At 35.0% G+C, this 26,270-nt stretch overlaps 1 protein-coding gene across 7 annotated transcripts in view; it reads left to right on the plus strand.

Moving 5' to 3' along the window:
- LOC121853966 (phosphorylase b kinase gamma catalytic chain, skeletal muscle/heart isoform-like) overlaps nt 1-24,435 on the plus strand; it is a 38,619-nt gene extending 14,184 nt beyond the window's left edge. For 5 of the 7 annotated variants that reach the window (XM_042348384.1, XM_042348368.1, XM_042348390.1 and 2 more), the window contains exons 7-12: nt 5,990-6,019; nt 7,573-7,679; nt 9,222-9,319; nt 15,902-15,943; nt 16,269-16,427; nt 19,334-24,435. In XM_042348384.1, coding sequence (XP_042204318.1) covers nt 5,990-6,019; nt 7,573-7,679; nt 9,222-9,319; nt 15,902-15,943; nt 16,269-16,427; nt 19,334-19,480 — 583 coding nt within the window. In that variant the 3' untranslated portion in view covers nt 19,481-24,435. Of the gene's footprint in view, nt 1-2,147; nt 2,239-5,989; nt 6,020-7,572; nt 7,680-9,221; nt 9,320-15,901; nt 15,944-16,268; nt 16,428-19,333 lie in introns of all 7 variants that reach the window. The other 2 variants (XM_042348376.1, XM_042348397.1) reach the window with 2 other exon arrangements.
- Nucleotides 24,436-26,270: the final 1,835 nt, after the last annotated feature.

The following is a 26,270-nucleotide window of genomic DNA, read 5'->3' on the forward strand; positions in this document are numbered from 1 at the left end:
TATATATATATATATATATATATATATATATATATATATATATATATATATATATATATATATATATATATATAATATGAAATACAGTACAGTTAATATATATATATGACTATATAATAGTATCATAGCCTCCATAATTTTCTAATTATACATGGAGACTACATTAACTGGAAACGTTTCGGTATAGAAAATGCGTGTCATTTGAAAAAAAAAATAAAATTATTATCTTTTTTTTATCTATGTCGTAAGTCCCGACGGTCGTAAGTCGAAGCAGTCGTAAGTCGGGGTCTATATATATATATATATATATATATATATATATATATATATATATATATATATATATATATATATATATATATATATATACACAGTGGTCCCTCTGTTAACGAATTACCTTCCATAAGAATCTTTAATTTGGTTAACGAAAAAAAATTTGATTAACGAAATCCTTACGAAAATCACATTTTGTTTTGAACATCAGCTGATAACCTGAGGAGGTACTCAGCCAATTCAGTGATCTCTTCTATGTTTACATTCAAACTAATCACTATCTTATAAGAATTCCAGCAATGCAAATTAAATTTACCCCGGTCACTTCTATTAAGTTTTAGAAGCAAAAAACAAAAACTCAATCTAAAAAAAAACTTACAATTAAATACTTCACACGACAGGCGCCAACTGTCAAACAAGTCACTGTCACCCCTCCCTCCCTCCCTACCCCCCACCCTCACCTTCTTGAGAAATGTTTGGGTAAAAAGACTAGGTTTACAGGTTTAAAAATAAATAATACCTCAGACTAAAGTTAGGATAATATAATTTGCATTGCTGAAATCCTTGCAAGACAAGGAATAATGTGAATATAAACGTCATATATTTTGCACAAAAGAAAATTTTTCCTCTCCCAAATAAAATTCTTAAATTAGATCTAAAATTTGTATGTCTAATGCAAATTTTAGCTTGTTTATATTCAAATTAATTACTATCTTATAAGAATTCCAGCAATGTAAATTATATTCTGGCTTTACTTTGTATATACTTTTCTGTGAGCTGGAACCAATTACCTAATATCCCATTGAAACAGTGGTTTCGGTTAGCTAACGACCTTCTGGAACGAATTGTGTTCGTTAACCGAGGGACCACTGTACACTATGTATATACAGTAATACCCAGCTTTACGCGGTTCTGGTTTACGCGTTTCTACATTTACACGGTACCCTGCCAGAACTGGAATACCCACTTTGCGCGGTGCATCTACTCATATACGCGGGTGAAGTATAATTTTTTTATTTAGCTCATAAAATTCATACAAATTACCCGGCCAGAATATAATTTACATTGCTGGAATTCTTACAATATGATGATCATTTTGAATGTAAACATCAAGGATTTTGCATTAGATATACAAATTTTAGATCTAATGCAAGAATTTTGTTTACACAGAGCAAATATGTTATCTTTTGTACAAAATATATGAAGTGTATATTCAAAATATTCCTGGTCTTGCAAGGAATCCAGCAATGTCAATTATATTATCCTAACTTTAGTCTGAGGTATTATTTATTACTATACCTTAAACTCTACTGTTTTCACCCAAACATTTCTCAGAGAGGGAGGAGCCAGCGAGCATGGGAAGAGGGGGAGGGAGTTGAATCCATTATTTGAATGGACATTAACCTGGCGACTGTATTTCTCTTAAATATTAATTGTGTGTGCATACCATCATAAAATTAAGATGTTATTTTTACTTCAACATAGGTATTGTGTCGGTATTGTGTCCGAAAAAGTGGAGTTTGGGAGTCGGCCCAGTCTCTATTTCAATTAATTCCATATGTTCTGTTATTCCATTTACGCGTTTCTCGTTTTACGCGGACCTCCGCGGGTTCAATTGACCGCGTAAATCGGGGTATTACTGAATATATATATATATATATATATATATATATATATATATATATATATATATATATATATATATATATATATATATATATATATATATATATATATATATATATATATATATATATACTGTATATAGTATGCACCATTGTATTTTCTATTTTCAATATCACTGATTTAGTATTTTCAAATTTTTCTTTGTATTCTTGTACTTTGAACTTTCATATCTTGGTGTGTTGGTGCAGATGTATGTGGTACACCTGGATACCTAGCCCCTGAGGTTCTACGCTTTGCCATGTATGAAGGGTCCGAAGGCTATACTCATGCTGTTGACTTGTGAGTCTAACTCCATTCTTGTCACACTCGTCACATTAATTACATATTCTTGAAAACTTTCTTTCGTGTAACATTGTAAACATAATGTTCAAACAGTAGCTTCATAGTGCTTTTCATTTTCAATGACATTTGATTACAAGAATTATAAAAGTTTTTATTTTCATAGTTTTATCTTCTTATTAAAATTAATTCTCCAAGCTGAAAAAGAAAACTTGATCAACCATTACATTTCATTGCAATATTTTTTTATACGGTGTATTAGGTCTACCAACATTAGGGTACAGTACAGCCAAATTTATTGCTGGTACAGACAGTACATTGAACATAACTCTTTATTAAGATTTACTTCTGCATGAACACTTGCCAGAACTGCTTTCTTGTTGCATGGCTGTTTGAGCTGCTTCATTATTGTTAAGTAAATGTAATATTTTTGTGAAGGCATTTTTCCCTAGTAAATTGATACTTTGCAGAGGGAATTAAGCAAAGTTTTCCATAATGATGGGTTTAATTACTCTATCTTTTATTGGTTATTCAATATTTTATTTTAACTCGGTAATTGAAGAGCATTCCTTTATGCATTTATTCACTGCTTACCATCCTAGAAATTAAGTCATAGGGATTTTGCATGAATTCTGTTTTTGTTAATATTTTCCATTATTAAAGACATATTTGTATACCTACTTTGTGATGGACTGGGGGAGATAGCATGAAAGTGTACCATAGTGGATCCTTGCTACTCCAGACAATCTTTATACCTGTACTGTATTGGACATGAGACACCCACCTGGATATGTCGGCATGAATCTGATACGTTCAGTGCTTGTCCAATCACCAGCCATACTTGCTTGTATGTATTGATGTTCCTAGCCACGCTCTCTGTCCTGGGTAGCATTGGTCTGGTAAGTCTCTCGTACTGTAATATATTAATGTATGTAAGGTTTCATGTTCTGTACTTTAATTTTAGCTGTTTCGAAGTATTAACAGTACAGGTTCAGGATGTAAAATCCAGAAACCTTGTAACCAAGACTAAACCAAATTTAAATTAAAAAAAAAAAAAAAGGGAAGTTGTATAGGATGACAGAAAAAGAAAAGAAAATTCAGCCAGTTTTATTGTTGTAAGGTAAACACGGTACAGTATTGTAGAAGGATATTTTTACGATAGACATACAATAATTTCTTGTAGGTATTCGTCAGTTTTTTAGGTTTAGGTAATGCTTTGTTTGATCTACTGACATAGCACTGTAGATACTGTAAAACATTTCATATATTTCAGTAATGACTTTCTCTCCCACCACTCCTGCCTGTTGCATATAAGAGTTTTTACAGTAAATATGATTTGCTCAGGTATTCTTCAATACCTTAGGTTTTGGCGATGTTTGGTTTGATCCACTGTTGTAACACTAAAGGTAAAACACTGAGTAAAATTTGAGCAATTGGCATTTTTTATTTCATTAACATCACTGTTTCTGACCACACACAGTTAATGTTGGTTTAGTTGTGTTTACTGTACAGTACTGTTTATACTTTTGGACATTTTTACAGTAAACCTGATTTTACTCTTAGTATTGAAGCTAAAGACTTATCAGTGATTAGTGCAAACACCAGCACCCATGACTACCACCACCCACAGCCATCACCACCACCCACATGGGTAAGTTCATAAGTACACACACCAAGGAACAGTTTTCCATAACATCTTCATTGACCGCTATGTTAAATAAGGTAGAGGTGTCTACCGTACTGTTGAGTATAGGTAACAACACATTGTCCCTTGACATATATATGGGTTAAAAAATAATTATTTTATTTATTTATTTTATTACTAAATTTCTGTAAGGGCGAGTTTTTTGGTTTTGTTTTTTCCATAGCCCCAAATTTTGGTCATAATTTCAAAATTCCATGAGGGCGAAATTCCATAATGCGGGGGATGCCTGTACAAAGATAACAATTTGAAATAGATTTCTTTACACAAGTGACCCTTAACCTGCCAAGTTGTAAATACATAAATGTATTCTTTCTACAATGTCCTACCATACTGTATTGTAAATCAATAATGTAAACTATAAATAAAAGTAAAAAAAAAAAGAGGGAAGAAAGAGAAAGAGGGGGGTGAGAGGAAGAGTAAGAGAAGGGGGGGAGAGAGAGAGATGTTATTCATGCTGTAAGGATATAACAAGAAATATGGGAAGTTCAACCTTTGCTCCTGCCAACATCAAAAGTTACTTCTGCAATACCACCTGTCCATGTTAGAAAAATGGACAGTATTGACTAGGGTATAAATCTTCTCCCCTGTATTAAATAGACAACACACCACAGGGCTTCCTACACCAACCACCATGTGAGGCCGGGGTGGAATGGTCTGCTCCCAGTGATTCTAGGTTAGGTTATTTTTGTAAAGCACACGCTCGATAAAGCCAGAGTCCTCGGATAAAATGATTTATTTCATTTATTTGAAAATAGCAATTGGAAAAATATTATTATCACTGTTTATTATTTCTTCTTGTGCTTGGAGGAAATATTAGTGTTTAACTTGAGTAATTCTGGTGTGGCTGTAGTGTATGGAATAGCTGGTTATTTGTCACTCTGAGGCTGCTATCTTCATGTGCCAGAAATGTTCATTTTTTTTAATTCTTGGTAATTTTTGTTCTATAATTCATCAACAATATATACAAAACGACATAAAGCAATGTAACATATAGTGAAGTATTAACTGTTCCTATATTTGGCTCATGATGCAGATGGACAGTGGTGTTGTAGATGGTTAGTGGTGTTGGTGTTGCAGATGCTTTGTGGTGTTGGTGTTGTAGATGGCTAGTGGTGTAGATGGTTAATGGTGTTGTAGATGCTTAATGGTGTTGGTGTTGCAGATGCTTTGTGGTATTGGTGCTGTAGATAGTTAGTGGTGTAGATGTTTAGTGGTGTTGTAGATGTTTAGTGGTGTTGGTGTTGCAGATGCTTTGTGGTGCAGATGGTCGATAGTGGAGATGGCTGGTGGTGCAGATGGTTGGGTGTGATTACACTATGAAGGGTGTTAGAATTAATGTTTATTTCTTGCATTGTCTGTAGGTAGGTTATGGACATGACTGGGTGAGAAGGGTGATTGGCCTGCATTATTGGGGACAGGATGGAGAATTTGCTTGCTCAGTAATGGGTATGTGCAGTATTAGAAGAACTACCTGGCAGTGGGCCCCCTAGAAAAGAGGATTTCAGATTTAGTCCTCCATTTATAGAAGACACTACAGGTATATAGATTTTCTGAGAAGGGAATTTGAATTATTGCATTACTGAGTATTTTATGATTCCTTCAGATGAATAAACTCAGCCCCACTTTGGCACTTTACCTAGTTTAAGAGGTGGTTTTCCGACAGGTGCATTGTGAAAATCTGCATGAATCCCTACATGTATTTCATTAACTTTTGCATAGTTTTGTGTAAAATTATGCTTTTTAGCATGCAATAGATAATCATTGGCCTGGGTATGGATTGAATTTGTACATAAGCACTATACAGTTCTGTACAGCATAATTTTGATACTACAGTACAACATTTTTATTTTTTTTATTTTTTTCAGTATGGTAAATATTTTTCACAAAGTCTTGCATAAGGAATGCATAATACTTTTTGTTTTCATATTTTCAACATAGTTTCAAATAAATATGTAAAATGTACTGTATGTATATTCCTTGTATTATTGAATGTCTTATTGAAGGCGTATTGCTCTTTTCTCTAATTTCATTTTTTTTTATTTTCAGATGGGCGTGTGGTGTTATCATGTACACACTGTAAGTTCTAATGATTTACCATCTCTTTTCCAAATTTACAGTGGTGATGAACATGTCAGGTAGGGTTAATAAGGAGTGCACAGTAATGAACACACTCTCATAGGTTTAAGGAAGGAATGTATTTGGTCACAAAATATGGATATAAAAGAAAATGATGACACAGAAAACATTGCGACGTGAAAATTTCTAGGTAGTAGGTTCTAGGCCAGTGGTTCCCAAACTTTTTCATATGACTGGGCCCCCCCTTTTTGCTGTTTACCCAACCCTCATGCTTTCCCCCACCCCATTTTTTAAAAATAAATTTAATGAATTTTATACATGTGCAGGTACTCATATTTATATTGCTTTCAAGATCAGCTAATGCAATTATGTTATCAATGTATCTCATGCTTCACAATTTTATTGAAAATTTCCTAATAAAGAAAAGAGAATTTAAATATATGTTTTTCAACTTGTGCTCCCTAGTTTGGGAACCACTGTAATCTAGACAGTAGCCCAAGGAAGTTCTATCGTTGTGACCTAGCAGAGCTTAAGGGACGCCCAGATCCCTCTGTCCCGCTTCTTATCACAATTGCTGGCTTTATTCTGTCTCAAGTACCTAAGGTCAACTTCCTTCCTTCCTTCCTTCTTTTCTTGTTGCTGACTACACGACTTTATGAAGATCTGCCACTGCCCCCTGTGAGCTTGCTTTTGTTTTGAGCTATCAAATCACACCAAATAGATCACATGATACCATTTCATATAACTTGTCATTACTGAATAATGTCAGGTGTTCCTTGACATACCCTTGGCATACAGTAGAACACCACCACCTCTTGTAGCCCTGTCCTTTCTGAATGGTGGGTGATACCCTAGCAAATAAAATTCACCCGACAATACAACTCCTTGGTGCCACAACTCACTGATCCCAATGATGTGTGATTTTTCTGTGTCTGCATATGTCCTTAATGCTTCAGTCATGTTAACTATACTTCTGGCATTCATCTACCGACACTTGATTGGTCTGGTTTCTTATATTGTCCCCTTTGAAGACTGTGAGTTTTGAGGGTTAGTAGAATCACTCTAATATTTTTCATGGAGTTTTGTTCTCTCTGGGTTAGTATTATCACTTAAAGCTATATTTACATTATTTACAGATAGTTCACCTTTTGCTCTTACTAATTGAACATTACTTTGACCTTCCTATCTTCTTGTACTGTACAGTATATGACTTCTTGACTCTTTGAACATTCCCATAACGTGGGGTAATGAGTAACTTTTTTTTTTTATCCAAGTTGTCAGGTCGGGGGTGGTGTAGACATTGAAAAATGTGGTGAGCAAATTTTAGTCCAGTGTAAGTGAACATTGGGTGGTAAACAGTAAACTGTACAACTGCCGATATATTTATTTTAAAACTGGCATAAACAAGGATGACCTCTTATAAATTTTATTGGTTTGATTTTAATTAATAGCTAATTTGATCCATCCTTACCCCGATACAGTTTGAACTAGGGAATATTGATTGTGAAAAAATATTATTCTAGTTTGCCTAATTGAATAGTGTTTTATTTCAGATTGGTTGGCTGCCCACCATTCTGGCACAGAAAACAAATGATAATGATCCGCAACATTATGGAAGGAAAGTATTCCTTCCAGTCACCAGAGTGGGAGGATATAACAGGTAGGAAGATTTTATGAGCATTTGAGCATTTTTAGGTCGTGCAATAACCCAGACATACCTCCTAAAATAGGAATCAGGAACCAGCAGCAATACTTATTTTGACTTCACATATGTTTTAAGTGACACTATTACAGTGAAACACCAAACATCTGCTCAGCCAGAACATCATATGATTGGACTCAGGATTTTCTGGTACTTCTGATCTGATTATATGAACACAAGTTTTACATCACTCCAACAAGCACTATTTTAGCTCAGTGATGAGACATGACAAGGTACAGTTTAGTGTTTGGGGATTCGTAGATGTTTAGTTTAGTGATGTACAGCTGTTAATCACAAGTTTCCTACATAAATCTCCTGAAGAAATTGATATTGCTTAGAAATTAGGAACAACTAATAACCTACTAGAGTAATGTAGAAAAAGTGTAAATTACAAAAATTAAGTGCAAATAGGCAGAATCACATTATATGCTTACATCATTTTCTTTTCATATGTTTTAAACTATTACTTCATTATTTGGGGAAGTAAACGCCTCATATAACAGACTAATTGGGGGGAAGACCCATCCGTTAAAGCTGAAAGTCAGATATATCTGGATCCGGAATAAAAACGAACTCGGTCTGTTATTTACCAACATAGTCCAAAGTGACCACGTGGGTCTCTTTTCACCACCAACACTCACCATCAACACTCACCACCAATACTCCCCACCACCAACACTCACCACCAATACTCCCCACCACCAACACTCCCCACCACCAACACTCCCCACCACCACCAACACCTCCATCCCTGAAACTACTCTTTATAACTCACTTGCCTCATTTCTCGTGCTATACTATACCACTTTACTTGAGAGGTTCATTGTTGGTGTTATATTCTAAAGATAAAAGTCTGGATGGTGGCTATATTGCAAAGTAAATAATTACAAGAGTGTGTAATAATAGTCAAGGACATTGTTCTCCCAGATTAACCCATGGAACAGAATGCAGTACATAAGATGGAAATAAATAAGTAAGTTGAAAGAATTAAGATAAAGTTAGGGTGGTAACTCCAGGATAGGACCAAAGAGCTCTATAATGAATCACCATTATGTAGGGTAGGGCTAAACAGAGTATTACTGTAAATATTTGTGATAATTTGGATATGAATGGTCTGTTATTTTTTACTCTAACGAACCCGAGTCTATAATATATGAACCTAGTCCAAACGGGTCAGAGTGTTTGTTAAAGTCGAGGTTCGTTATAGATGGTGTCCATTATGTCGGGAGTTTACTGTAACTATACAGTACGTCTTTTAAGGTATACTGTATACCACAAAGTCTTCTAACAAATTCTTTCAAAATATGTCATTCACTGTTATAAGTACTGTATTTTCATTTGTCAAGAGATACTGTACCAGTATTAAAGAAATAGCAGAATCCATGTTAAATACTCTTGTTGTGCACCATTTCCCCATCATAGAAAAAAAAGAAGCTAATTTTACTTCCTTTTTTATCTTTTTATTAGTGAGCTGAGATTATTTAATACATATGATTGCAGATGCTCCCAAAGATCTCATCTCAAGACTGCTTGTTGTAGATCCTGGAAAGCGTATTACTGTTCAGGAAGCTCTTACCCATGACTTCTTCCAGATACTGGTAAGTGAACCTTGGTTGCAGAAGGGAATTTTTTATATTTGCTTTTCATTTCTTGAACCTTATCCTTTTGCTCTCCTCCTTTTTTTACTTGAGAATAAATTTTGTTTGTTGACTGCCCAGCCAATTTATTTTTTATTCCAATAGTAAAAATCTGACAAAAGACCATAGAATAAAGATAAGAAAACTCGGCTGAAACGAACCGAAACCGTTGTGCACCAAGAGGATGCCAGATACTTCCATAATAACGTCATCTATAGCGCGAACAGAAAAATAAGTTTAACGAATGGATACCGATTATTTTTAATATTATATTGTTTACTAGTCTCCATCAACCGTATCATTTATGGGTAGCTTTATATTCTTTGCAAAATTTTATCCTTTTTCAGGTTTCAGAATATAATTAACATTTGTTTTTCTTTTTCTCTTTATACTGTATCCTACTGTACATATATGTAATCAACTTTTTGGGAACTGAAACCTGTGATGTTTGGTAGGTTCACATTTCATAACACCCTTCTCATATTGGTGAGATTTACGCACAGCACCACTGTACCACTAACACCCATAAACAAAACACGTTGAACCAATGTGAAAAATGTATGATAATATAACTCAAAATGTGTATGGACAGTAATTCCTAGATTTGACCTCGAGTTTGTGAGTTTGACCACCATATATTCCGTGCACAACAGACGACCACATGGAGGGTGAATCAACTGTTCAATCCACAATCACACACACACTTTAATGTATGGTAATAGATTGCTTTATATAGTTTGGCTTGGCAAATTAATATTAGTCTCACATATCATTTTATCATCTATTAAGTGTTCAAATATTATTTGCACTCTGTTATTGATCTATTTGGTAGATATACTGTAAGTTATAGTAAATTCAAAATGTGGCAACCTTACTGTGGGCAGCCGCACAGACTGTGATTGGAGAAATTTACTCTTCTTAGACATAAATATTTATGGCATTTGATGCAGCTATTGAATTTGGGTATTTTAAAACATAAAAGCAGGAAAAAATATATGTTTCTATTTATTATAAATACCAAAATGCCAAGTGTATCAAGTGCCATTATTATTTGTAAGCATATTGAGTTACCTGTATATGCCTGAAAGGTATTATAGTTAGCCACTAAATAAGCAAGGATAGAATAATAGTGTTGGTGATACACAACACCTTGCATATAGTTGTGTTAGAAGTTCTTTATCTATCTCCTGGGGGATCTTAACCATGCACGTGAACAGCCCCTCAAGCATGGTAAAATGTTCGTCTTCTCTATAAGAAATTCTATGGTTCAAGATACGTAATCAGGCTATTTTCTTCTCCTCCTCAAGGAGATAGCAAATAAAACACATTTGTATTAAAATACCAAACATGCAAATGATCATCAGCAGATATTTGAAACAGGAAATTATTTTCTTCGAGTAAACAAACAAACAAAACAAAACATTAAAAAATTTAACTTTATTATTAATTCAAACATATTGTATCATGCCGTAAGGGGACCAAATAATTTTTTAGTGGGTGTACAGTACATGTAAATCAAACAAATCATCCACATAGGAAACAAACGAAGAACCATAAATGAAAAGCAAAATCAACAGTTTGTAACATTACCATGCACAATGTGGTCATATTTAGATGCATAAAATGCATACCGTAACTGATTTTTCTTGTTTGAAGTTGTTGTAAACAAATGGACAACTAGTGCCATCTCTACATTGAGTGGTTGAGTGTGTGTTAGTTTATCTCAGGTCCTGGTTAGTAATATATCAGTCATAATTTGAGTTTTCTTTTCTTTACACTATGGTCTTTGGTTCGGTCTGTATATTTTTACTTGAGTGTTATGCTGTAATACTGATATGTTAATAATAAATTTTGTGTGCAAAGAAGTAAATTTTAACTCTATCTAATGATTTTAACAATATTTGATGAATAATCTCTCTTGATATTCTGTACACAAAAATAACAGAAGATCCTTAAGATAAAACTGCAGCTGTTGGTGCACATTGTGGTTGATGTATTCCATTGAACCTGTACTAAATTTAGAGGGCAAAGTTATCATATCAATTGTTCTTGATAAAAGTGTAGTACAGTAATGTTAAACTCTACATATACTGCACTAATTTCTTTCTTCTACTGAACATCTATTTTCCTCTGTGATCATTCTCAAATATCAAATAAGATACATTATGTAATGGTGCCACAGCAACTTTGCTTATATATCGTATTCAGCGGCATGGATAAACTGGGAATTACTCAGCTCTGTAGATTGGACTGTAGATCTTTTTCAGTGCATTTATATTTTCACTGTTTCCACCTGCTTGCTAAAGGGAATATAATTTTTTTTGTAGTATTCCTTATTACTGGAAATTTGTAAATCTAAACATTGAAAAACTGTTTTGCTCAAAATAATAAAAAAAATGCTTACTGATTTTATACAATATAAAGATGTGCACCATAAAAAAATTGCCATGGTCAGAGCCTGTATATCATTCACTGTCTTGTTTACATGAGAGAAAACTCCCGGAGTGCTTAACCTACCTACCGTATAGCCTTTGTGCATACCTGCAGTCGTTCATATGTGGACTGTTCCTCTCCTCCCTTCCAGGAAGTTGATTTCCTTCTCACCACTCTGGCCCTTTTGACCTCGACTATGTCCATTTTTCCAGCTATTGCCCTTAAGCCAACTGGTTTTTATATTACTGTACAAGATTGCTGATTTGGGGTTTTATATCCTTAAACAAGCCCCCTGTACTGTCAATCTGGATTAATTTGTTAATCCATTTTTATATGTCATTCACCCATCCCTCAAATAAGGTCACTTGACATAAGGTTTGTTCCTTGAACTTTGAGGTCATAGCTATGAGACCTATAGTTGTATAATTCACCACACAACATGCCAAGGCTACTGTCAGTCATCTTTGATTCCAACTAATCCATTATTTTTTATTTAATTTCCTGATTGACACTACAAGAGGATGGTTGTAGTGGGCCAACTCTTCTTTGGCTTTTGTTCTACAGAAGCTAAATTTTAAGCCCTTTTGAACTTTTAGAATTAACAACTTAAGAGCTTCTGCAGTTTTAGGTGTTTACCATTCAGAGTAAATTGATTATTGAGGCTTACATGCATTATATTGCTTAAGTTTTGTTGATATAGTGATGGAGTATTGTATGCAGATAGATATGACTGAAGCAGGGTAGGAAAAGATAGACAGTTACAAAGTGTCTGGATGTAGGAAGAATTTATTTTTTGATGGAGGAGATTTTGTACATGTTGCTTGTGTGAGAAAAACATGGCAACCGAATTTAGTTCAATCCAGAAATCTTGTTTAAGTACAAGACACGGTAAGATAAAAGTTTCTTGTTCAGAAATAAAGAAATTAAGTAGCCAGTAGAGCACAAAAAAAAAGTGCTTACAAGTTTGGGACATTGAATATGGGAATTAATGTTGACATGCTACAATATAAATGTTGAAGTGTTTTGATTTTATACTGTAGTGATCATTATTGTAATCCACCCTAGTTTCATTGGGATTAGTGCTCTTTCTATAGCCAGCTGCCCTCTGCTATGGAGCTAAGGTATACTGTATATGCAACACTCGGTCATTGGTCTTGACAATAGGAAGCTGACATTCCTGACTGGAGCTTCAACTCACTCCTAGGCTCCTTCCATAATGCAACTGTCATCATTAAAGGGATGGTAGCAGCAACAGTTTCCCCTCACAGACAGAAGAGGACAAGGGGTCCCACAGGACAGATGTTTTCCTGTACCCTCTGTTTTGCAGCCTTGGAGATTAGTGCTTAGTTTCTGATTACTGTATTTAGTCTAGAAGATGGTTTGGTTAGGTGATACAGTCCTCACTATTAGTAATTAGCTCACACTTTAATTTCTTTTATATTATTATAAGTGTTGATTACTGCTTATTAACAATCAGTTTGTTTACAACTGATGTGTTGGTTATGGTCTGACACCACCCACACTGTGTCCAGGCATCAGCCAATTTCACAGTGAGTAATTGAGCATATCTTTTGATGTTTTTTTTATTCCTCTCTCAGCAGGGATCTGACCAGAAGATAAGAGGAATTTCTTTGAATATTGTTGAACTATAATTACAGTTGTAACTCTATTGTTAGCCACCAGAGCTAAATTTCCACTGTCAGAGCCATCTCATAATCTTAGCAAATTTTACAGTCTGGTTCATTAACTCGGGAGTCTTGCTCTTTCATATCCTGCCTGAAGAAACTATCCATTCAGTTTATCCTACAAAGAGGTGCCAGGTCCTCATCTTTCACATTTGTGATCTGTTATTTGGATGAATAGACGACACTGTTAGATTGTGGCGTTGGGAAGTCTCTAAGGTTATTCTATTTGTCTACACATATGAGAACCTGATTATAAGACTGTTATTTTACATAAGCATTTGGAACCATTGATACCAGCTCTTTCATTTTCAAGCTACTTAGTGAAAGGTGACTGGCTGTAAGTGGAAGACTAATCCTGAAATCCCATTTTATGGCTGAGCCCTGAACTTGGTAGCTTGGAAATCCTCCTTCCTCCCATGAGTTAGTTTGGAACTCTGCTGGACCATATTAGGGGTAGATACCTGGAAACCAATTTGGCTGACATGAAGTGGTGGGCAAGGTGTACACGAGCTTGTTGCTACCTTCCATTATCCACAGGGGAAACCATTAAGCTTAAGCTGACTCTCTTTTTGGGCAAAGTTTGCAGTGGGTAGGGTGACATTCATAAGATTAAGTCTCGGTTACTAACGATTGCTTTTCTGGGTCAAGACCAATAGCTTAGTGTTGCACAAATACTTGAGTCACCTGGTTCTAGGCAAGGCCATGAAATGGGATCTCAATGTCAATCTTCCATTTTGGGGGAAATTTGACTTAGATATACAGTAGTACTAATGTGTACAGAATTTCCTTTCTTTGAAAAATGGAATTTAACTTGTGTAGTGGGAATTCTTGTAGAATAATTTATTTTTATGATTATCACAGGTAATACATTTAGACCACATTCAGTAAGAGTTTGAGGGTTAAAAGTGACTTGGTAGAACCTAAAGTACTGTAAATGTTATTTTGTCTTCCACATTGAAAACCAGAGATTTAATTTATGTTATCATTTGAGGTGAACATATTACATCAACATTAGGTTATCAGTATTATTTTGGGAGTAAATAGAGGAGAAGCAATAGTAGTTTACAATATACTGTATGGAAAAACAAAGGTGGTTGTTGGTGGTAGAATTTAGCCTGCTGGAGACAGCAACTGGGGATTCATTAGAATATGGGAAACCACAACTTCACATATAGGATGCAGGCCGATGTTTTAGCCATTTTTCAGACAAAAAGTGCGTCTAATATGATGTAAAATACGGTAACCGTACTGAACTCCGTAATTTTGGGCGTCAACTTACCTGCCAGGTATAGGCCTATATAAAAAATTTCAGTCAAAATAATTGAGTCTCATATGTGCCGGGTTACCTTATAAGCTGCAATATATGGTTATATTATATGTTAAAGATGGGGAAAAGCAGGAGAAACACTGGGAGTTGGGTCATGTTTAACAATATGAGATGGGGGATCTTACATTTAGTTGTCAGATTGACTCATTTTAAAGAGTTCTGGAGAAAGACTCTTGAACATTCAGAGTTTTCAAATAGATTTATTTAAAGAGAGCCTCATAATAACTCAGTCATGAATGGGAGAAACTTGAGAATCCTATAAAATTTTGTGGCTGAAAAATTAAGTTTTCAGGTTTCTGGCATGAATAATTTGAAGTCTTTTTATACTCCAAATGCTTTTAAGAGGTTGGGATCTACTTATGGACCATGTATAATTAAATATGGGAATTATTGATATCTCCTTTGGGATATTACAAATTATACCAGTTGTTAAAGTGAAAATGATGAGGAGAGATGTCACAAACATGGTCATGTTATAGGTGAATGCATCAGAGCATCACTGATTATGCTTGGAAGCAAAACCCTCAAGCCTTTGAGCTTTTTTAGGGGGTACAATACCTTCTGATGAAGCAGCAATTCCCCCAGAAGCTTAATATGAATGTGAAGAATATTAAAATTTTCAAATTTATTAAAATCTAAGATATTGGTCCTGGAGCCTAATACATGTGCACTGTTACCAAGACTGGAGTAATATACAGTAATATATGTGTGCACTGTTACCAAGGCTGAGGTAATATATGTGTGCACTGTTATCAGGGTTGGAGTAATATATGTGTGCACTGTTACCAATGATAAAGTAATATAATGTGCACTGTTACCAAAAATTCAGATACGACTACAAGATTTTGGGTAGAATTAGTCCGGCAATGTGAAGTTGTGTAATTTTTATAGCACTTAGATGAGTTTGTTTCTCAGTAATCTATTTATCTCAATTTATTGTGGAGGGAATTTATCCTTTATCCCTGTTAATATAAGCCTTTATCCTTGCAACACAATAACCTATGTTTTTTGGTTTGTTTTTTTAGGTATATTGCCTTTTATTGCTTCCTGTATGTGCATGATTCTGTTTTGTAGCTTTTCATTATGTGCATCTTCTAGCCTAGCCGGAGTCAAAAATTTGTCGCCAACCTAAAAGAGAAGGTAAGTGAGCAAACCTTTTCTTTTTTATTTACAATACAGTAGTATTTTTACCTTAGTGAAGTTGAATATGAAATGATGCATAAGTTTTTATAATATAACTTTACAATACTTATATCAATATATAATTGGTATATGTTCATCCTTTGGAACTTTGGAATCTTGTAGTTATAAAAATTTTATATGCAGTATTTCCTTTAATAAGCTAGCAACCTTTTACGGTTACATTATTATAACCTAATACGTATTGAAAACTAATTTTCATAAAGAAAGTTTAATAATAAAATGTGACTCGTAAATGACATAATTGTTTCTAATATTTCATCAGCAATACAAAGGCCGTCCATTCAATGCCAAGAAGATGTTCCAATTTGGCATAATGTGTGTGCGCGCTGTGATCAGAATCCAAAGACTTCGCTTCACCCCTGAACCTGTATCCCTGGCAGTTACTCGTGTCGACCCATACAGAATTAAGGCACTTAGAAAGGTTAGTTATATTGGGTATATATTATGTGAGTTATTATCATTAACTTATATAATTCTCTTTTATATGGTAAATGGGTAATGTACACCTATCTGAACCCTTTACTGGACGACTTGGAGGCCTACCCTTTCTATACTGTACTGTAGGTGGTAAGTAAATTTCCTGAAGATTAAAACTACACTAGGTCCTCAAAATTAGGTCGTAGATATTGATATTGAAACAGTTTCTGTAATAAAGAAAACAATTTTACTAGGGTGGACTATAATATCTTGATTGATATAAGTTACCTGTTTATTTACATACTTAGACTTGAATTATATGTAGAGAAAACAATTATTTTGGTTAAAATTTATTCTTTATCTTATATAAGTGGCCAAATAACAGTACACTAGTATACACAAGTGCCACACTGTTTACTGTTTATGTAGTGTTTCGCCTCCATCACCCCTGCCACCGACCATTCCCTTGTGTCACCTACCATTCCCATACTGTACTGTATTTCAGGGACTTTGGGCTGCTGATAGGTCTGGCTCTCAAGATTAATGAGTTTCCTAAATGAGATCAGATCCTCTGATGCATGTATATCGAGGAAATGTAATTTTAGTAATGAATTGATATCTCGTAACTTCATGGGAGGCAAGAACATTGATCTCAGGCTTTGTTGGTTAGTTCAAACATATCGACATAGTACAATTTTCACTACACTAAGTACAGTTAAAGCTTTCAACATACACTTAATGGATCTTGAATGCTTCCACTAACAGTAGGTATATAAAGTATATCACTTCTTGTATTTGGTCCATTGTACTTTTAAATTTACAAACATCAAGAGGGCACTTCGGGCAAGAAAGAAAATGGGACATAATAACATGTAAGAGAAAACTTGTCTCTAGTGGATAACTAAAGAACTAGTCATCCATGTTTTATGGTCGACCGAGCATAGTATGAATAAGTGTTGGTGCTAATATATTACAGGTGCAACTGTGATCATTACAAGTTGGAAATCTGTAACCTGGGGAGTGTTTGTATATAGTTGGTACAGTACATTCCCGTATGTTGGGTTCCCCCCTGTTTATGAAGCTTGATTATCTCAAACTTAGTGTCAATTATCACAGGTTTGCGGTGTCTCTTGTTGATGGTGGAGGTAGCAGAGGAATCACCACTTTGCTTGGATACCACTGTGTACAGATTTACAAAAGGATGGTATGAACACAGACAGATAAAGAGAGAGCACTTCGCTTGCACTGAACAATGAGTATATGAGGGCCAAAATGGTTGCCCCAACTAATTCCTCTTGTGCCTGGCACACAATTTGAATATTTGATCAGACTAACATTTGGTTGAGCAAATATCACCTTCGGATAGTGAAAAAGAGGTGTAAGAATAGAATTTTAGGTTAGCAATCATTCATATAGTGAGGGGATGGATACCTGTACTGTATATGATGATAAAGAAATGTAGAGAAATGGTTTAAATTTAATTTAGGAAAATTACCATTTTAAAATTCAGGGTTGGGGCTGAGGCAGCTCACTCTTATCACTCAAGGTGTTCATACAGTGCACTACATTTATTTATAAAATGCATTCTAAATAAGACAGAAACCTTAATTTTTCATACCAAATTAAAGAATACACAAGATCATTTATTATGTAAAATGTGATAATGAATGATATATTGAGAAGTATTGCATCCAACTGAACACCACCACTATTACCACCTCCATCCACAACAACCACCACCTCCACCCACAACCACCACTTATCACTGCAACAACCACCACTACCAATATCACCACCTGCACCCACAACCACCACTTATCACTGCAACAACCACCACCACCAGTGTCACCACCTCCACCCACAACCATAACTATCACTGCAACAGCCACCATCATCCCATATCAACTAGTCAGCACCTCTATCTACTGTTCACCTATTTTTATTATTCTTATCACTTTAAGTCAACAAGCATGTAATAACTGTAAGAATGCATAAATGAGTCATACAAGATGTAGTAATGAACAATTTCTTAAGAAGTGTAAGCATCGTATTCTCCTTCTTGGATCTGATCCTTTAATAATGTTTAAATTTACATCTAAAATTACATTCCTTTGCTGTTTCTTGATGAAAGATGTGCTTGGTGAAGCATTTGTGTGGGTTTTTTTCACTCATTTTGCATGTTATATTTTTTATGTAAAATTAATACGCACTGCATTATATTTGAAGAAAAAAATAATTAGTATTATATTCAGTTTTGAATATTGTACATTTTTCTCCGCCAAGTACAGTATAAACAACACATTAGAATAAATCAGTCGAACAAAACAAAACAAAAACAATGTAAGAAAGAAAACCAGTTTGCTCCACAAGACATCACCTGACACAAGACATCACCTGACACTATTTCTGGTCACAAAAAATTTTCCCTGCCATAGTATTAGATTCTATTGATTTTCTACATGTCATATTACTTTGCATAAATGCAGCTCTTTTTAATTTGTTTTGTTATTTAATAAGAAATTGGAGATTAAAAGAAAAAAATCATTGCTTATACCATCAGCTGTTTAGTTATTGTCCAGTACCATTAATTCACATTTTCTTTACATAATTGTTGTTCATCTTTGTTTAATAAATGTGTAACAAATTGACAATCTAACTTGATGTGTATAGATTCCTGGTTAACAGTTATAAAAATAAAAGAGAATTATCTAGAAGACATTTGAATTTGATAAGAATTAGACTAGTTACCATCTCTACCAACTGACAACACCCACCAGTCACAACACATCCACACCTCATTCCTACTTAAATATTACTAAAATCTTCAATACCAGTATTTAAATTTTTTTACTTAATCTTTACATGTTATTTATTAGAATAATCATTAATAGATTCTTATTTTATGAACAGGTAATTGATAACTGTGCTTTCCGTGTGTATGGACATTGGGTGAAGAAAGGTGAGGGACAAGATCGTGCTGCACTCTTCCAGAATTGTCCCAAGATTGATTTTCCACGTAGCCCCATGGATGCTCCTTTTATATTGAGTAAAGCATAACAAAGTTTCTATGGTTTATGATTTTAGATTGTCCACTGCATATCAGATTACCAGTAGTCCAGTAGTCCTTTGGTTAATATGCATGACTACCATATTGTTACTATATTTAAGATCCATGAAACATATACTATGCTATAAAAATATTTCTCTTGGCTAACCCAAACGCGTGGAATATTGTTGTAAAATGATGATGGTGATGATAAAGTAATTAATTGGCTCCAAGCTGAGCTTAAGTTCTTAGATAGCTCCAAGGGTTCTGTGCAGTTGCTAGCAGTTACTATCATGTTTGTGATGACAAGGGGAGGTCTTGTTAAGGCTGAAAGGACACTTTTCATACCTAGGTAAATACTGCATACGTACTGTATTCCTGCTAAATAAAATATTGTTATGATTATGCTTACATTAGTGTACTTAATCTTGAGGGACAGTTGAATATCTATTTTGCTGACTTGTGTGTACAGGTCTTCTCATTCTTGGAGATGAAATCATATTTATTGTATAGATTAGAAGTTGATTCTCAGAAACTTGTCATTACACAGTACTGTATAATGCAATAATACTGTCAACATTTTTTTATTGTAGTAGAATATTAACGTACAATAGATGTTTTTGATACGGAGTATTTATTTTCAGTTTGCTTTTAAACAACTTTCATGTGCAGTGTGAACAGTCATGAGATATTTTTGGATGTGATATAACACTTTTTAGTTTTTATTGTCATACAATGACAATGTAAGTCTCTCTTGGCAGTTTGTTGTATTATAGACAAAGTTCATCATGCACATAAAGTTGATCTATAATTCACTGAATGTAAAATTTGAGACCTGTGTATACACAATATTTTCACTTCATGATCATTATTTAAGTATTAAATGAATTTATTAGTGTACTGTATTTAAATACCTTGCTTGTTGTGATTTTAAATTTTTTGTATATTTATATATACAATATATGCTTGCTGTCTTGATTTTGGGTACCCAAAGGTAGGCCTTATGGCCTAAGAAGTTTTTTAAGACTAGAAATATGGTATACTGTGCACTTTACAATAGCCAAGTGTCTTTAAAACTTGGTACAGTCTAATAAATTTAGCTAAACTACGTAGTTTCTGCTTGTATTTTAAATTTTATTAAAAAAAATGTATTTACTGGTTTACATACTACAGTATGTAAAATGGATATGTCTATGGATATGTATCTGTAGTTCAAGTTCTAGTATTTTAAATAATTAGTATATTGTCCAGTAAGAGTTACTCAATATTAAAATTATTACAAGTGAGTAACATTACCTTTAAAAGGTACACTTGGTTATTTGAAAGAAAATTAGAAGCTCATTTCATTTTCAGCCAAATTGGATACATTTGTAGCTAAACAGTTTATCAGTCTATTCAAGTTTGTCTCTTTGTACAGCAATACATTGGTATTGAGCAACTCTAGCCAGCAAGTCTAGGGGGTTCAATCCCCAGGTCCTTGTATGACTGGGACCTAAGAATCGAATAAAAAAATCTTTCATCCACATACTGGATTCCAAAGGTGACTCCTGGTATGAAGATATCCCCAAAGGTGAGAGAGCTGAAGGGTTTTGCTTTGAATGGTGTTTGTTCCCAGCATCATCTACACGGTAATGTCAAAAGTATCGCCACTTCAGATCCAGTTACACCACTGCACATAGTGGAACTGCTCAGCACCTGCTCTGATATATTTAACAGTTAAGTGTTGACTGCTGTCACACATTTCTAGATGTTAGTTTTATATATACAATGTTTATTTTGCATTGCAAGAGGGATTACTATTGCTTTCCAGCCCAAGTTGCTGGCTAGTTAGCAAGTTGGTATATGGGACCAACATGCCCTAGCACTGTGGCTATATGCTTTTCCAATGTAAGGATTAGCTTACCTTTCATAAGATAATTGTATGACATGTGGGTTTTGATTCGAGACAGACAAGAAGCCTACACTAAACTCACAGTAAACCCACACTACACCCTTATTGCCCATTGTCAGTCCACCTATCTAGAGGTGGCCATGTGAAGGTGAGGAGGCTGATGGCTTATGTGGTACAGTACCCTCATAATTATTGGTGGTCTTATCAAGAGCTGAATGACAGCCCAGTTCTGTTCTTGCTTCTACCATACCTACTGATAGACCAGGCAGGGGAAGCACAGGTGATATTAGGAAGTATGAATGTTGTGTAAACAGTGTAAACATTCAAGAGCTCAGATGCAGGAACTCCTGGGGACTTGAAATGACAGAGGGTGTGGAGACATTAGCAGGAAGATTGATGGGTGTGTGTTCATGTTTGCACACTACAACTGTACCTTCACACATTAGATGCTGGTGATGGCATGTCATTTTCCCTTAGTTTTAATTTTTTAAGCATAACTCTCATCACAGCTACTTTACAAGTTATGACCACCTCAGGAATGAGCCCCATGATAGCTTACAAATTCTTCCTCTTCGGCAAAAACCTTGTGTGCATCATCGCAGTGACCTCTGAGTGGAAAACCTTCAACATTAGCTCGAATAGTATGCTTGTTTACATCTGCCTGTTTCTGTAGTTCAATATTCACCAGAGAATCTATTCTATTTTCAGGATGGTCATAGGTTGACAGACTTTTGGCTTGATGCTTCCCTGTGAAATGAAACACAACCATGATTACACGGGACACAATTTTTGCCCTCAGCACAGCTGAACTTGGTGAATGCTCTTTTCACTTTTGTTTATTCGACCAAAAAAGACAATATTTGCAGAAACCTTTCGCTTGTGGGTGATGTGTATCTGGCCTGTCATGTAAACATACTCTACAGGACAGACCACACTAAAATACATTATACCAGTGGAGTTGATAACTTTTAAGTTATACAGCGGATTCGTGATAATTCACGTGAAATATCAAATCATGAATTATAATTTAATAGATTTAAATGAATATAATTATTTTAGCTCACGAGGCCAAAAAATATGTATAAACTGTTCCATCACTGTTTTAATAAAAACACTAAATGTCATACATAGCACATCAAAAATACAGTATAGATTGTACAAAAAGTAGTTCTGTACAGCATTACATAAGCAGCTCCTTCCCTTCTCATAATCATCCTCTGGGTGACACCATTAAACCAACATGGAGGCAGGTAGGCACCTGGCTAGCTAGCGGTCAGCTGTTTGCGCTATGTAAATAAACCACCGGGAATTTAATACAACACGATAACCCAGCTTGTTGGACATCCTGTATGGCAACATTATTAAGTTCAATCTTCAGAGAGGACTTGAGGAGCTGCTTTAGTTGGTAATTATTAGTTCAATGCCTCTGGAATGTGTGGCCATTGGAGGCTTTAGGTTTGTTCCCTTGTCTTACTCTAGAACTAGCTATTGATTAGTGTTGTGTATTGCTGCCAGTAGAGTGCAAGGTGAGCATAGCCCTTAAAGCTAATTGGTACCCATACATCATTTTTCTAACTGGCTTTGATATATAGAATATTTCTTGTCTCAATGTATGGTTAGAATTGGTAAATTTGTCCTGAGACTCCATTTTATAACAGATGTGATCAAAGCAACTTGGTATCTCTCCTTCCTACCATTGTGGTGTTATGGTGAGCTGGATCTGAATTGGTGATCTTTGTAACATCATCTTTTAGGCAGAGTTGAAAACAAAATGTGAATTAGAATACTGTAGCTATTGTAAAGGTATTTATGCTTACCAGCAAATATTCTTCAGCCTTTTCCCATTTTAGGGTACAATATGTTTATACTATCTGCTTTGGAATCTGCAATGAAGGTGAAGGATTGTCTGATTTTTTAGTTCATTAAATTTTTAGATCTTTGTCACACAAACTGGGGCCTAAGAAATTAACACTAGACTTGCTGGCTTTATATCGTTGCTCAGTCATGACTTGGTTATATATAGGATCTCAGAATCAATCCACCATATTTGCACAAATTTTCTACATAATTATTTATTCTTAGATGTATTTTGTTGCAAATTGGAATGGAATAGAATTTTATTAACAGAGTCTATGAGATATAGAAAAGAGTATTTATCTAGAATAAAGTGGCACTCCATAAGGATACACTGTATGGTGCCGTACAGGAGAAGTTTTAGTCTTCAATCAAGTGTTAGTAGTGTAATACATATGATATATACTCTTTAGCACAATTCTACCTAATTATTTATACAAATTATCCATGATGTTGCAGTGCTCTAAAAGAAACAGTAACACGATTTTTTTTCACATGGAATAAATGTAATTGTTATGGTTTATTATTAATATATATATATATATATATATATATATATATATATATATATATATATATATATATATATATATATATATATATATATATATATATATATATATATATAAACCTAATAATTTCTTTGTTAATATTTTTTCTGTAATGAGGGTGTCATATTTTTGTAATTTGTTCTTAAACTTTTCTTTACTGTATGTGACTTTCAAGAAAACCTTTGATTTGCTGTTAAAAAGTTTATACTGTACTGCATTTTGTAATCATGTGTTTTATCACATTAAAACACTTCTTTGTCTTCACTTAAATATCCAAAAAATTTTAAATAAATTTACAGGCATAGTTTTATGGAATAAACAAAGAATACACTGTTCTTTAATAATACTGTGGTATCTTTATGACTTTGATAGAATATAATGTACTTTACTTTAATATATCAAGATCAAGATAAATTATTTAAAAATTTTTCACTTATGGTAAAAATTTGTTTAAATTTCTAATGTTACTTGGAATACCTGTCTATTTGTTTAACATGATATATCAATGGATAGAATAACAGTTGTATCATTTGCTATGTATTTATCAAAGGTAAATAACAGGCAGTTGATACTCTTTGTGTGCATATTTTATTGTCCTTGAACCAGTATTACCTTGTTGTAGACAACTGTACTGCATTATGTTTGTAAATTTAATAAACAGTTTCTTGTCTGTGTTCTTTATTCAATTGCTTTGAGAAATATAGAAACAAAAATTTATAATGATATTTTAAATAATTTTGTCATATTTGGTATACTGTATCCACTACATAAACCTGTAGGGTCTCTTCCCCTCCCAGCTTGATGCTGATATCCACTGGTCCCTTTAGCACTGCGAGGTGTCCTGTTGTATCGCACAGCTGCTGCGACGTCTGGTAGTTGTCGATGACTAACCACATCCAGCCTCACAAAAGTCTGCCCTAAGGCTGTGTCGATCATCAACGGACACCTTATGCCATCGATCTCACCTTCAACCTAGACACTGCTTACATTGTCTCGGATGCATTTCGTCATAATTGGGGCTCTGGTGAGACAGGCTGGTCGTTGCCCCTCGGCTCTGGCCATCTCTAGTTTCCCGTCGTATTGGGCTGTTCTTCCCCTCTCTCGGTATTCTGTGGGCAATTAGCCTTGAAGTGTTGTCTCCATCTTCTCCACATGTTCAACATTCTCTCTCTTCTCCATATTCTCTGTGTTTCCCCCCTCTCTCACTCTCGTTTCCACTTGTAGCAGTCCTCCTGTTTGTGTCCAATCTTCTCACAATACCAGCAGGTTCCTTTAAATCTCTATCTCTAATTGACCCTTTTGTGCCTTAAACCCAGAGCTAGTCTCTGTTCTCAAGCTTGGTAAACTTGACCTCTTGTAATTCAAACTCCAAGGCTCTAGCCAAAGCTTCCTGTGGAGTTACAGGTTGAAACTGCTTCACCTAAATCTTGAGCTGTGTGCTGTCCAATACATTCACAAACTGGTCCCTCAACAACTTTTGCAGTGTTTCACCTCGATTATGGGTATGAGTACAGAATCTGGCTCTGTAAACCTTATTTTGGTGCTTGGTTCTATACCATCAGTCCAGTACCTTTACCAGTGACATGTAACTGCTTCACTCTTCTGTCAACTGGCTGAGAACTTCCATCACTTGTACAGCCCCATCTCATTCATGAATTCTCTTGTCAATCTCTTACTGCAGCTGCTGTAGATGTTGCTTCTGTTCTTCTCCCTGTTCCTGCAGTAGTTGTTTCTGTTCCTCTCATTGTGATTGTACATGTTCTTGAAACCTTGTATTTGCTCCTTCCATTCTTCTTCTTGTGATTGTAGCTGTTCTTGCAATCTTGTTTGTTACTCCTGTTCTTCTCGTTGTGCATGTAAGAATTGCATCTGATCAGCCATCGAAATCTCCCCTTGCCTGGCCTGGCTTCTGGTCTGGACACCATCACCTTCCATCTTGACTAATATCTCACTGCTAGGCCATCCCACTCCTGACACCGGTGTTATGAACCCCTTTTGCCGCTTACCAGCTCCCATTGCTGGTTACCAGTGGCCAGGTCGTATGTATAGAAGCAATAGATATATCAAGTGTCGTCGAATTACCACTAGCTGTCTCGCCAGCCTCCAGTAATTGCCCGACAATTGGTATCAGTATGCAGACAAAACAACAGCCAGGTAGATTTCCATTAGGTCACAGAAACACACTTGTGAACTGTAATCTGCTTTAATAATCACTAAATCTTCACAAAACTGTTCACAAGATATGTGAACTGGGCTTCTCACTTCGTATATACAGTATACAGTCAGCACACTACCAATGTACAATTCTTTAGTCTTTTCTCTTTATATCACTCACGATAATTCCACAATACTTGAACAAGAATTATCTTTTGCTGTCATTAAGCTTGTACATCACACTCTGGGCAGAAACAGGCGACTACCAACCAGACACCTTGCTGGCTGTTTATATTCTCAGGTGCCCAGAGCATCCCAGTACCATCCAGGCATTGCAGTTCAGAATGAGAT

The sequence above is a fragment of the Homarus americanus genome, unplaced genomic scaffold (assembly GCF_018991925.1).
Source record: "Homarus americanus isolate GMGI-L3 unplaced genomic scaffold, GMGI_Hamer_2.0 scaffold50564, whole genome shotgun sequence".
NCBI lineage: Eukaryota > Metazoa > Arthropoda > Malacostraca > Decapoda > Nephropidae > Homarus > Homarus americanus.